Source organism: Psittacula echo, assembly GCF_963264785.1.
Source record: "Psittacula echo genome assembly, chromosome: 4".
Taxonomy (NCBI): Eukaryota; Metazoa; Chordata; class Aves; order Psittaciformes; family Psittacidae; genus Psittacula; species Psittacula echo.
Genome location: NC_137738.1, coordinates 53,345,539 through 53,357,931, shown reverse-complemented (window position 1 = coordinate 53,357,931; position 12,393 = coordinate 53,345,539). Strand labels below are relative to the sequence as shown.

Genomic DNA, 12,393 nt, shown 5'->3' with positions numbered 1-12,393 from the left:
AGTTTCTTATCTCAGACTTCTGTAATGCATGTCACCTTCCTACCACATTAGAAATATTTCAGTCATGTTTATAGTTGCACAATACAACATGGTAGGAATGCAAGCTTTCATTTCTTTCCTCAAAAGAATGAACATAATGAAGTGAAACACTGTAAAATTTAATTTCTTTCTGGGTAGATAGAACAAAGGCAAATCTTTCAGCACTGATCTAACTCTTGTCTCATGATTTCCTCGAAATCCACTGCCAAAGCTGACTTGCACGTCCCATCTCTGTTCTAACCTCTGAGCAAACTGACACATAAACACCAAGGAGGCCTCACTTTACACATACAACCCATAACACAGGGTCCTCCTGCAATATTTTACACCATGATCAACACCTCCTAAATACTGCAGAGTACTACGGAATTTACAGTCAGCATGTTCTGGATGTGTAAAATTACACAAAATATACCTTAAATCTTTCTATGAGTGGAGCTTGAATTCATGTAATCTAACTTCAGCCACCTAATACCTTATCTTACTTCAGTTCTAACAGCTTCTTTTCAAATACCAAATAGAGAGCAGGCCCCCCCCCCAAAGTAATTTAGCACATCTATTTTACAATGAAAACAAATACCTCATTTTCATATAGTTACTTCTGGTACAAATTTCACCTTATATAAACTGTCAAAATTTCCAAGCTTTATAGTTTACTTCTGAAAGAATGTAAAACCATAGTAATCAAGAAGAAAAATCTATGGTTTGGCACTCTAATCATAGAAGCAGCTTGAAGTTTATACTGATAAATTAAAAGAATACATAAGACCTAAAATATATGTACTTATGCTTTATGTCTATTTTGAATTAACTCCCTTTAAGGTAATGAGAGCAATATTGTTGATTGTTGAAATAAGAAAACAATGCTTGAGTTCAATGACTAATTGAACTATTAAGCTAATAAATACTTAGCTCCATGAATATCTGTGTTTCTACTTAGCTCCATGAATATCTGTGTATCTGAGTAATTCATAATTTAGGGCATTTACTTCCTTTATTGGCCAGATGCTAACAGCTCTGTAGTGTTATCAGGAGGAACAAAACTGTGTATATTCCTCAGACACAAGGTTCCTAGCCTGGTTTGCTGTGTCAAGCCCCTCCTGTTTTCTGGTGAAGTCAGTCTTGTGTAGTACAGTCACTACTAGCAGCTCTGCTATGGAGACAGCCATTTCTTGCACAGAAATATAGTGAAAGTCTCTGGTGACAGCCTGTAGGTTGAAGTCCCCTGTCATCTCTGTAACTGCTCTTTAAAAAGTTGCAGGCTGCTCCTAGGTTACCCCTCAGTTTTCTCTTCTCTAGACTGAGCAAGTTTGTCTCTCTCAGTTTGCTTCATTCATATGCTATGCATACTTTCTAAACTTGAACTTCAGTTAAAGAAATGGGAAAGAAATTGAATGCACTGACTTATGAAAGTGTTTTTAAGGAAAAATACACTGAATGTTCTGTGTTTAATACATTAAAAATGTAGAGTTGAATATAATTTCTTTGGTATCCTTCATTTACATTTGAAAACTAGGAGATTAATGTTAATCATGCTTGCAAAACTAAACTTACAGTCCTGAAAATAATCATTCACCTTTTTTAATGCAGGTCTGGTTGCTCAAAGGATAGTATCAAACCCAAGAGAAAATTTCACTGGTTTTAGAATTAATGAGTCCTTAAAAAATACACTTCAGATTTTGCTTTCTATATGAAAAGATGGCATTACCTTCAATGGACACAAAAGGCCAAACTCTCAGAGGGTGAAAATCATTTTAGTGTCCGTAACACCTGACAGGTGCTCCTATGTGAAATCTTCAGCTATGTCCATGGACTTTTTATAAATTAGTGGGTTTAAACTGGAAAAAACAGACTGAGTAAGAACTCAGGAGTAGAAAAGCAAGGGTCATGATAAGAACTGTGTAGCCATTGTTGTCTGTATGTAAATACAAATGACAGTCTAATGAATTCTGGTCTAGAGAAGCACAGCAGTTTCTCCTCTTAACATTTCACCATTAAGACCCAATTTAAAAGGTAGCTTAATTTATCACTTAGGAACAGAAATATCTTTGGGAAGGAAAAGAAAAAAACTCATGAACTCAAAATACTAAAATATCGTCTTACAGAAGTCTCCACAAAGTACAAACTCACCCTGCAGATTAAATTTTACATTATTTTATGTCTACAGCTTGGTCTGAAAATATCAGTTTCCATCAACACCTGTGGGTTTTAAACTCATTTAACCAATACAACATGAACATCAGATTTCCACCTGCTTAGAAAATTTCCACAGTCTCCAGTACAAATTCAGATTCTCATTGCTTAGCAGTACCCTGACTAGTGTATTGAGCATGTATGAGCTGACAGCCAGTTCAGGAATTGCTTACTCTAAGAGTTTGTGACCTGGTTCTTGACTACTCAGTGAAAAAATGTTAAGAGTTTGATTGATTGATTGATTGATTGATAGTTCATATGGAAAATTAAAAGCAGAATATGGTGGTATCTCTCTTGCTTTTTATCGGTGTTGTAGCATTAAGCATGTGGTGCCGTAATTAAAATCTGATGCCTGTTTTGGGAGGATTGTTCAAAAATAACTTTATATTTTGCTGAGACTCAAGTGACTTCATTCTGAAAATGAAGACAGATGAGAAGCAAAAAATTTTGAGAGGTTTATGATATGTTTTCTCCATATTTCAAGCTTCTGTGTCACTCATTGATCCAGGATTGGTTGGTTTGTTTCAAGATCTATGTCTCAAAACCATTTTAAGTAAATCTTGAGATCAATATTGATATATAGCAGGACAAAATTCTATGGATTTATCAGTAAACTAATAAAGTCCAGGAAATTAACTTTGATACATCAACTCAATTTGTTTTGAATTAAAAGGCTGAAGTTTGAATTTCAATTCCTAGTAAATTATTGTTACAGATGTGATAACTTTAGAGCTGGAGTTCTTATTAAAAAAAAAAAACAAACAAACAAACAAACAAACAAACAAACAAAAAAAAACCATAACCATTTGTTTTCTGTTTTACATACATGTTTCCTAGTCATTACAGTCTGTTTACCTCACGGAAGTTTGGCTTGCCAAAGACTATGCACCCTTTAAAAACATAGGTAGTCAATTTTTTTTACTTTTCACTATATATCATTGCCAGATACAACGCATAAAAATCAAGTAGCAGTGAGGTAATTTCTCTTCCCCACTCCTTTCCTCTCTTTTGTCAACCATGATCATATTCCTTGAGCCACTCACTCCATTTTCATCTTTGCCTTCAGTAACCAATATGTACCCCAAAGCTTGATCTTCAGTCAATTTGCCAAGTCATAAACTAGGCTAGAATTATGGCCTTATTGAAAACAAGGGTGTGACTTAGCTAATATTAAGAATCTGGTACGCTGTGCTTATGGTTTTTTAAGATGCATTTAGGTTTACCATGTTTAGAAATTATCTTTTGCACTTTTTTTGCCACTGAGCTATACAAGCATGTCAGAATACTCAAGGCAGCTATGAAGTTTTAAAAATATATTTCAGAAAATGTGAATTATTTTATTCTTTTTGAAATGTTTTTATATAGAAATTGCAAAACAGAAATCTGACCATACGTGCTCATATACATATTATATTTCTGTCAATATACACATTTGCCAAGATGACATTGAGCTGCAATGAAGATATTTAAATCATAAAAATGCATGAAGTGTAAACTAGTATGTTCTGACTTTTCTCATAGTGTCTCTTCTCTCAGTAAACTCAGCAGAGACACTGTGCTGTCTCCAAGAATGTAAAGGATGTGCATATTTACATAATATATACTCCTTAATATTTTTTTTTAATTTCAATATACACGATGTCAAACAGAATATGCTGAATTTTACCTGCAAAGGCTTTGTAATCCACCAAGTCAAACATTACAATAGCTACTGCTGACCAGGTAACAATCAGAGCAACAACAAGAAGCCATACTGCTGGTGAGCTGAATGTTGTCACGAGGTCCTCCGTAACAGATTTCTTGCCCACTTTCATGGATGATGAAGGAACAGATTCGTTCTTACCATCTATTATTGTCGTGGTTGTAGACATATGTCCTAGGTAAAAAGACAAACCAGAGGAAGATAAAATGTAACACTTGGAGCCTAAAAATCAAGAATATCATTGTTGTTCTGAAATCAATCTGTAATCAGAATATTTAGCATTGATGTTAATATTGTATTATTAAAGGCAGACAATTGTGCTTTCTGGAAGGAGTTTTTGCTGAACTGGGGCCACTTTTAGTAAAGTTAATTTTGGAAATAGTGAAATTATAATGAAACAGCCATGACCAGCCTTTTTTATTATAATATGATATTTTTTAGTCTGCCATGAATAGTTACAGACCTGGGAGAGTGATTGATGAAAGCATAAAATATTATTACTCTCCAAAGGGCTGTCTTGTTATGGGCTGTAGGCCAGATTCTCAGGTGATGTGATCAAGTGTACTTCCATTGGCTGTAATGGAGCTAACGTGTCTATGCCACTGGAGGTTTGGCCTGGAATTCTGCTGTCAAGGACACGTATCAATAGCAATAGGAACGTATATACTCCATTTTATCTAATAGGAACACAAATGATTTACATGTCCAGTATCTTTACAAGTTGCCAAACAGCTTGTAGTTGATTTTTAAATATATTTGTGTTATTTCTTACTTAATGATAAAGTCTCCTAAGAAACAAGAATAACAGTGCCAAAGCAGACTGAATTCCAGAAAGCACAGGTTTATGCTAGAAAGCTGGTAGGAAGGTGAGTATTTACATACATTAGCTAAGAAAAGAGGTGACATGCATTAACTCTTTAATGAACAGTTAACAATAGTGACTTAATCTGCTTCTTCGTGGAGTATTAAGAAAAGTTAATTTGAGACACAAGACAAAATTACGGTTATGGAAACCTGACCACATTTGAAAGTTCGCAAATTAATCTTCTTCACAAAAGAAAGTGATGACTTAAAGAATCATGGTTGGTATTTGTTTTCCAGTCTATACAATAACAGTAGTAAAAACATCTGTAACTCCACAGCCAAAAACTAGAAGAGCCCAACATCTATACTTAATTAGGTTTACAATATATGCGTGTGTGCTGATGTTAAAGTATTCAAAGATATAATAAATATATTCCTGGTCTGGTTGATGATACCAACTGTCCTAAATTAACACCAGTGATTTCAGGTACCCTTGCCAAAACAGAGGTGTGAAATTTCAAGGAATCAGATGCTGCCTGTTGTGCTCATACCTTTGCTTCTTGCACTGAGATCACCTATCTTCTGTCACAGCTGATAAAACTTATAAAGCTGATAATTTTCTAGGATTATGACAATTTTCTAGGATTATGAGGTAAGGAAGGCAACAGACCTGCTTTATATACAGATAAACAGATTTTGTTTCAATTTTCACATAGAAATGGCAAATATTCATTTGGAAACCATTACTAGAGCTAAGGTACAAGGCTGTTGAAGACTTTCAGATATTTGCCATCACAACATCTATGTAGCCTCTATTTGAGAATCACTATATTGATATTCTTAAATAAAGGAATGAAGGAAGGATTAGTTCTTTGATATTACCTTGACATTACCAGTAGGTATGTATATCAATTCCTAAAAAGAAAAAACAGACAAACAAAAGGCATAACAAGTCTTCCAATCTTTATGCTAACGAATATTGTTTTTCTGTAGAAAGTGAGAACAGTAATCTAATGTGCTACTCAAATGACTTTAATGTATCTCACATTTATCTGTAGAACTGTGAAAGACAATTCTGGTATCAGAGCTTCCCTAACTCTAAATCTGTCATATCCATAGAGTGTTCAAATTCATAACCCTAACTATTCTACAATTCTTTTGTTTGTTATATAGTGCATTGAATTTGTGTGTATTTCCCTTAGCTCTACCTTTTAAGCTTCTTTCTGAACAAGCATCTAGACATTGATCAGTGCCTTGCTTCAAGCCCTGTAAAGCTGTTCTGCTACACAGCAGTGTTGTATAAGCAGAACAAGATTGGCATATTACATGTTTTTGTTACTTATTTGAAATCTAGTCTTATTTATAGAATGTTTATTCTGTTTATGAATAATGTCTATCTACTAGGATAGAATTTATATACTCTTTTTTTTTAGAAAAAATATTATAAAACCATCACTATTTCCATTTCTTCAAACATAAATTTTAGATCAAATATTTCACAGCAGAAGGAAAAATCTGCCAAGTGACAACTAGCAATAAAGATCTGATTCCAAAAGTCAAATTCAAAATCAACTGCATTTTGCTATTCTACTGCATACAAAATGCTAGTAATTTGTGCATGCAACAGGTCATAAAAGACACATTATGCATTTTTTTTTCTCTTGGGGATATCAGAGTTTATGATATGTAAGAGAGAATAGAAAGGTATTGTCTCATCTTGACTATCTGATTACTACCACACCACATCTCCAAGGACATACTAATGACAGATATTTGCACAGTTATAATATAGAAGCAATTAAAACTCTACATGTGTATATAGATATAGACTTAAAATTACCATTAAAAGGACAATTCCTCCAGATTTGTTGCTATGTAAAAATTGTTCTTTCCTATTTAGTATACCTAACTTTTCAAATTCAGACTGATATATACCTTCTTTGATAAAGAAAACAGCTTCCCATAATTTATCAGTCTGAGCAATGCTATAGAGACAAAGCTCAAGTATCTTGGAAGATTGTCTTTTGAATGCTTTTGGCTGCTGATGTAGCTGTGACAGATTTCTCCTTAAAAACTCAGGATGTTATACAACAAAATCACCACCATCACATTCATTGAAGTGAGAGTGAACAACTATTAACTAGAAGTCAAGCTAAGACAAATGCTGTTATACTGCCAGAGCTTCCTGATGCAAGTGCTTGCAGTATGATTCAGGAGACCTAAGAAAGTTCTCTAGTGCTGTTAGAGATGCTTCGTGATATCAGAGACATATAGGACTGACAGGCACCATCTATAGCACACTAACTTCTGAATCTCCTGTAAGAACCCAGACAGAATATCCTAAACCACTGAAAATAAAAATTAGATTTTTAAGTCCCTAGATACTAATATGAACAATATTGGCTGGAGGAGTTTATCTGAGAACTCCCAAGGGAGATATTGATATTGCTACTACACAATCTCATGTGGGGGTTGATTCCAAAAAGTCCAAGATGACTGCCCTCCCCTCTAAAACTATTCTGTTATTGCATGGTACTATCCTGATGCCTTTCTCTGCCTGTTCCTTGCTTTGAAGTGCCCAGGTGTTGTGTGTATTTTTGTCTATTTTCCTCCAGTGCTAATCTCCCCAAACCTGCAGCAGCACTATTTATGCAGCAAGACCAGTAGAGAAACAGGGGACCTACACACACGCAATGTTTCCAACAGTTCAGCCAGCACTTCCATAGTTAAGCAGAGCTCCTGCCCAAAAGGACAGTGGGTCTTCAGGTGCTCCGTGGGGGAATGAGAGACAGGCACTTTTGTTGCTTTGAAATCATCTTACGGAGCCTAGAGAGTTACTTCTGCAACTGAGAAGGGTCACTCAGCAACAGGTTAAAATCAGATTACTGAACTTTTCCAGACATCCTTGCTGCCCATATAATACACATTTTCTCTCCAAAACAATTTTCACTCTGTATTACATCCAACCAGAATCCAAGTCAGCTAACTTTAAATGAACACTGCAGTGGATCAAGAAATTCATGAGCATATCAGTTGTCCCTGCTTTGGGGGAGGCAACATCTGTCACAGGAGTGGAGGGTGCAGCTGAAGGCTGCTACAATTTCAGCCATCCAATTCTAGTCCACCACCATGTCTGCTAGAGCCTCCTGGAACTTTGGGTTGTGATTGCTATTGATTTCCAATGAGGATGGGAACTTAAAAAATTATGTATACATTTCTATAAAATTATTATTATGGATAATAATATCCATATTATTATTTATATGCATAAATAATAATTTACCTCATGCACACAGAACTATCCCATCAGGTCACAAATGTCAAATTTACATCAATGGACTGATTTGCTAAATTCCAAACAGCTAAAACTCCGAGATTCTTACTATTCCTGTGGCTTCAGAGTTCACTTAGGATATAATCTGAAGACCCATAAGGTCTCGTAAGTATAAATAAACTTTGACAATTGGTGACAACTTTGAGATGAACACCATGTGACTTTCAGAGTGAGCTTGTAGACCTAGGAGCTTAGATAAAATACTCTTTGCATTTGTGAGTTGAGCTCCCTTAACGCATAAGGAGTCCATGGTTAAGAATGGGCACTTGATTTTACAGTACAACAGCTATACCTTCCAATACCTCAGAAGAAAAAAACAAACAGGAAACAAAAGTACCGCTACTCCATTCAGACTCATTCAAACATAAAGCAGTAATTTTCTGTATTTATGTTATAGGTTTTATTTTGTTTTGTTTTGTTTGGTTGGTTTTTGTATAACAGCCCTAGTTCTGCCAAAAGCAACAATAAATAAATAAATAAATAAAGTAAAATATTCAATATACAATGCATTTTTAAGGCTGAGCATATTAAAAACAAAGGGCTAGTGACAGAATCATAGAATAGTTAGGTTTGGAAAGGACCTTAAGATCACCTAGTTCCAACCCCCCTGTCATGGGCAGGCACATCTCACACTAAACTGTGTCACCCAAGGCTCTGTGCAAACTGGACTTGAACATCTCCAGGGATGGAGCTTTCATGACTTCCCTGGGCAACCCATTCCAGTGCCTCACCACTCATACAGTAAAGAATTTCTTCCTTATATCCAATCTAAACTTCCCCTGTTTAAGTCTGAACCTGTTACCCCTTGTCCTATCACTACACTCCCTAATGAGTCCCTCCCCAGCATCCTTATAGGCCCTTTTAAATACTGGAGGGCTGCAATGAGGTCTCCACGCAGTCTTCTCTTCTCCAGGCTGAAGAGCCCCAATTTTCTCAGCCTATCTTCATACAGGAGGTGCTCCAGTCATGCTATTAAAAAAAAAGGTAGCTGCCTTTTAAATAATAATACTGTTGCTAGGGCAATTCAGCTCAGTGTAGTCTGCTCTAAATGAGAGAAGTGGTAGATTTTCATTTGTCTGTTCCACTCCCCAGATGAACACTCCAATAAATACAGAGTATTCTGTATTCAGGTCATTAATTGCTCCTGTTTGACCTATTCCACTTCATTTGGAATATTTAAATACTAATTAAGGGAGCAGAAAAGAGAAAGCGTGACTGTATAAATTGACACTGTATGTTAAGCAACAGCTTGAGCCTTGGCCTTTAACCTGGTGACCTTACCAATCCACCACTGTTGTGATCAGGGAGGCAGGAGTCTCAGTTTACGAGAAGGAGGGTACCACAGGGAAAAGAGGACAAAGGATTAGAACCCTTCAATGAAGGACTGGGCAAGATATATGATAATCTGCTGCATTTTTTCATGTCCAGCACATCACTCTTAGTGAGTCCACAGACCTCTGCAACTCTCATATTAATCACTCTTTTCCCATGTGGGGAAAATGCTTTCTATCACAGGAAAAGGCAATACCTACACCTGTTGTTCAAGTGATACTTATGCTTCACTGTGGCATCCTCCAGTTTTCATCTCTTTTCTATGGTTTCTGCACTCTTGTCTTACACAAATGGAAAGGAAAATGCAGAATTTCTTCTGTGGCTTGCAATATAATATCAGTAACAACATTCTTTCCTGAAGTGGTCTATTACTGACTTGTCCAAAAAGCTTCTGATGCATCACGAGCATGTAGCCAATTTCCAAGCACTTCCATAGGCACAGGTTGTTGAGAACACTTCACTGGACTCATGCTTTTTGCCTTCTTTATACATTCATGTGGGAAAAATATACTGAGAGAGTAGAGACCCTCAGAGAGTCTCCACCATCTTACCTGGCCAGCACCAGAGGCCAGGAGATGCAGATAGGGATGGTGAGTAAGAGAGTACAAAACAGCAAACCAAACCATTTAGTCTCCTCCAAATGCTGCTAAAGCATATGATTACAGTGGATTTAAAACCACTTACTATGGAGGATCTGCAGTCCTGGTAAACTTCAATGGGTTAGGAACCTAGTTAGATCCAAAAATTTGGATCATAAAATGACAGATTGGCTACAGTTGGAAAGGATCTTAAGATCATCTAGTTCCAACCCCCCTACCATGGGCAGGGATGCCTCACACTAGATAGTGTTGCCAAGGCTCTGTTCAACCTGTCCTTGAACACTGCCAGGGACAGAGCATTCACCACTTCTTTGGGCAGCCTGTTCCAGTGCCTCACCACCCTCACAGTAAAGAACTTCTTCCTTATGCTTAACCTGAACTACACCTGTTTAAGTTTAAACCCATTACCCTTTGTTCTATCACTACAGTCCTTAATGAAAAGTCCCTCTCCGGCATCCTCATAAGCCCCCTTCAGATACTGGAAGGCTGCTATGAGGTCTCCATGCAGCCTTCTCTTCTCCAGGCTGAACAGCCCCAACTGTCTCAGCCTATCTTCATACAGGAGGTGCTCCAGTCCCCTGATCACCACCATGGCCCTCCTCTGGACTTGTTCCAACAGTTCCATGTCCTTTTTATGTTGAGGACACCAGAACTGCACACAATACTCCAAGTGAGGTCTCATGAGAGCAGAGTAGAGGGGCAGGATCACCTCCTTCGACCTGCTGGTCACGCTCCTCTTGATGCAGCCCAGGATACGGTTGGCTTTCTCATTTTCTCATCAATCAACACCCCCAAGTCCCCCTCCACAGGGCTGCTCTGAACCCCTTCTGGGCCCAGCCTATGGGTGTGCCTGGGATTGCCCCAACCCAGGTGTAGGCCCTTTGCATTGCTGAATATCTTGTTTTCTACTGGACATACATGGTAATATAAAGGCTCTTCCTAACACTGATAGAGAGGCAGATGGAAACAGGGAAAGACAACTTTAACAGGCAAATTCAGCTTGTATTTGAAAACTCCTTTTTACCATTATCTGCAACAGACTCTGAGTAGGGCAGTGATATACAGTTCAGCCCAGAAATGGGTGGCAGGCACCTAGAGTAGGTCTTTTGATTTTGAAGGAACTTCTGCAAGCTATTGAGCAGAAATGTGACCTCTTTAAGAAAAGCCAATTTATTTATAGCTGCAGCATAAATCTTCAGATGGCTGACATTCAGCCATTTCTTTCCTTTTGTATCATTTTACATCCCTTTACGTATGAATGAAGACAACTGGAATAACTAAAAGGGAATAATAAATAAAGATTTGCACAAGTCATACCAGAATTTACAGACTTCTAAATTCATCACAGTAGTGAAGTGTTGCTGTACAGTTTATGTAATTAAAGTGCAAAGAGAAAGACCTCTACACATATCATGTATATATCGGCAGACTTCTCAAAATCAAAAGGTAGTATTTCTGCAGACTAAAGGCTTAGAAAACTGTGACTGAGACTGTCTGCGATGAAACATTTGCAGATTTATTGGTGGCTGATAGTTGTAAAAATGTAATATTCTTTATGAAATGTGGAAAATAGGGTTGGAGATTATGCAGAAACCAATTCTACATGACAAAAGAAATAGAGACTGTGGAATATGGAGAGTATGGTGCATGAAAATTAACTGAATGATTGAATTCAGAAAAGGCACTTCTAATTACATATGGTGGCCGTGTAATTTTTTAATTTCCTTTTCTGTTATTATATCTGTATTGGTTCTATTTTGATCAATAGACAGTATCTGATAATTTAAAGAAGTGAATTGTATTAATCTTTTCCATTCATTCTCTAAGAAATTATGTACACCAATCTTTTGATCTCATTGATTTCAATAAGAAGTTTTGAGAATAAAAGATACATCTTGTCAAGACATTTCATTATCTACTTCAAAGAAAAAGTGTACTTCATACAGTATTGATAAATAATACTAACAAACAGTAGTACTACTAATAATAAACACTATAAAGTGAAAACTAAAAGTTATTAATGCTGTATTCTAAGGTATAATATATATTTTTTTATTGTAATAATGACTTATCTTAGGGTACTGTGGTGGGCTAATCCTGACTGGACACCAGGTGCCCACCAAAACTGCTGTCACTCCCCTCATCAGCTGGACAGTGGAGAGAAAATACAGCTAAAGACTCATGGGTCAAGATAAGAACAGGGAGAGATCACTCACCAGTTACTGACACAGGCAAACAGATTGAACTTTGGGAAATTAGATTAATTAATTACCAATCAAATCAAAGTCAGATAATGAGAAATAAAACCAAATATTAAAACACCCTCCCCCAGGCCCTCTCTTCTTCCTGGAGTGGGATGAACTGACCTCAGCTCCCACCCTCTATCCCCC

General features: G+C 36.8%; 1 protein-coding gene across 1 annotated transcript in view; it reads right to left on the bottom strand.

Annotated features, from left to right (window-relative positions):
• TRDN (triadin) overlaps window positions 1–4,103 on the bottom strand; it is a gene marked incomplete at both ends in the record, with an annotated part of 198,036 nt that extends 193,933 nt beyond the window's left edge. Inside the window, one exon of the mRNA XM_080615893.1 lies at window positions 3,899–4,103. Coding sequence (XP_080472019.1) covers window positions 3,899–4,103 — 205 coding nt within the window. The remainder of the gene's footprint in view (window positions 1–3,898) is intronic.
• Between the last annotated feature and the right edge of the window lie 8,290 nt (window positions 4,104–12,393).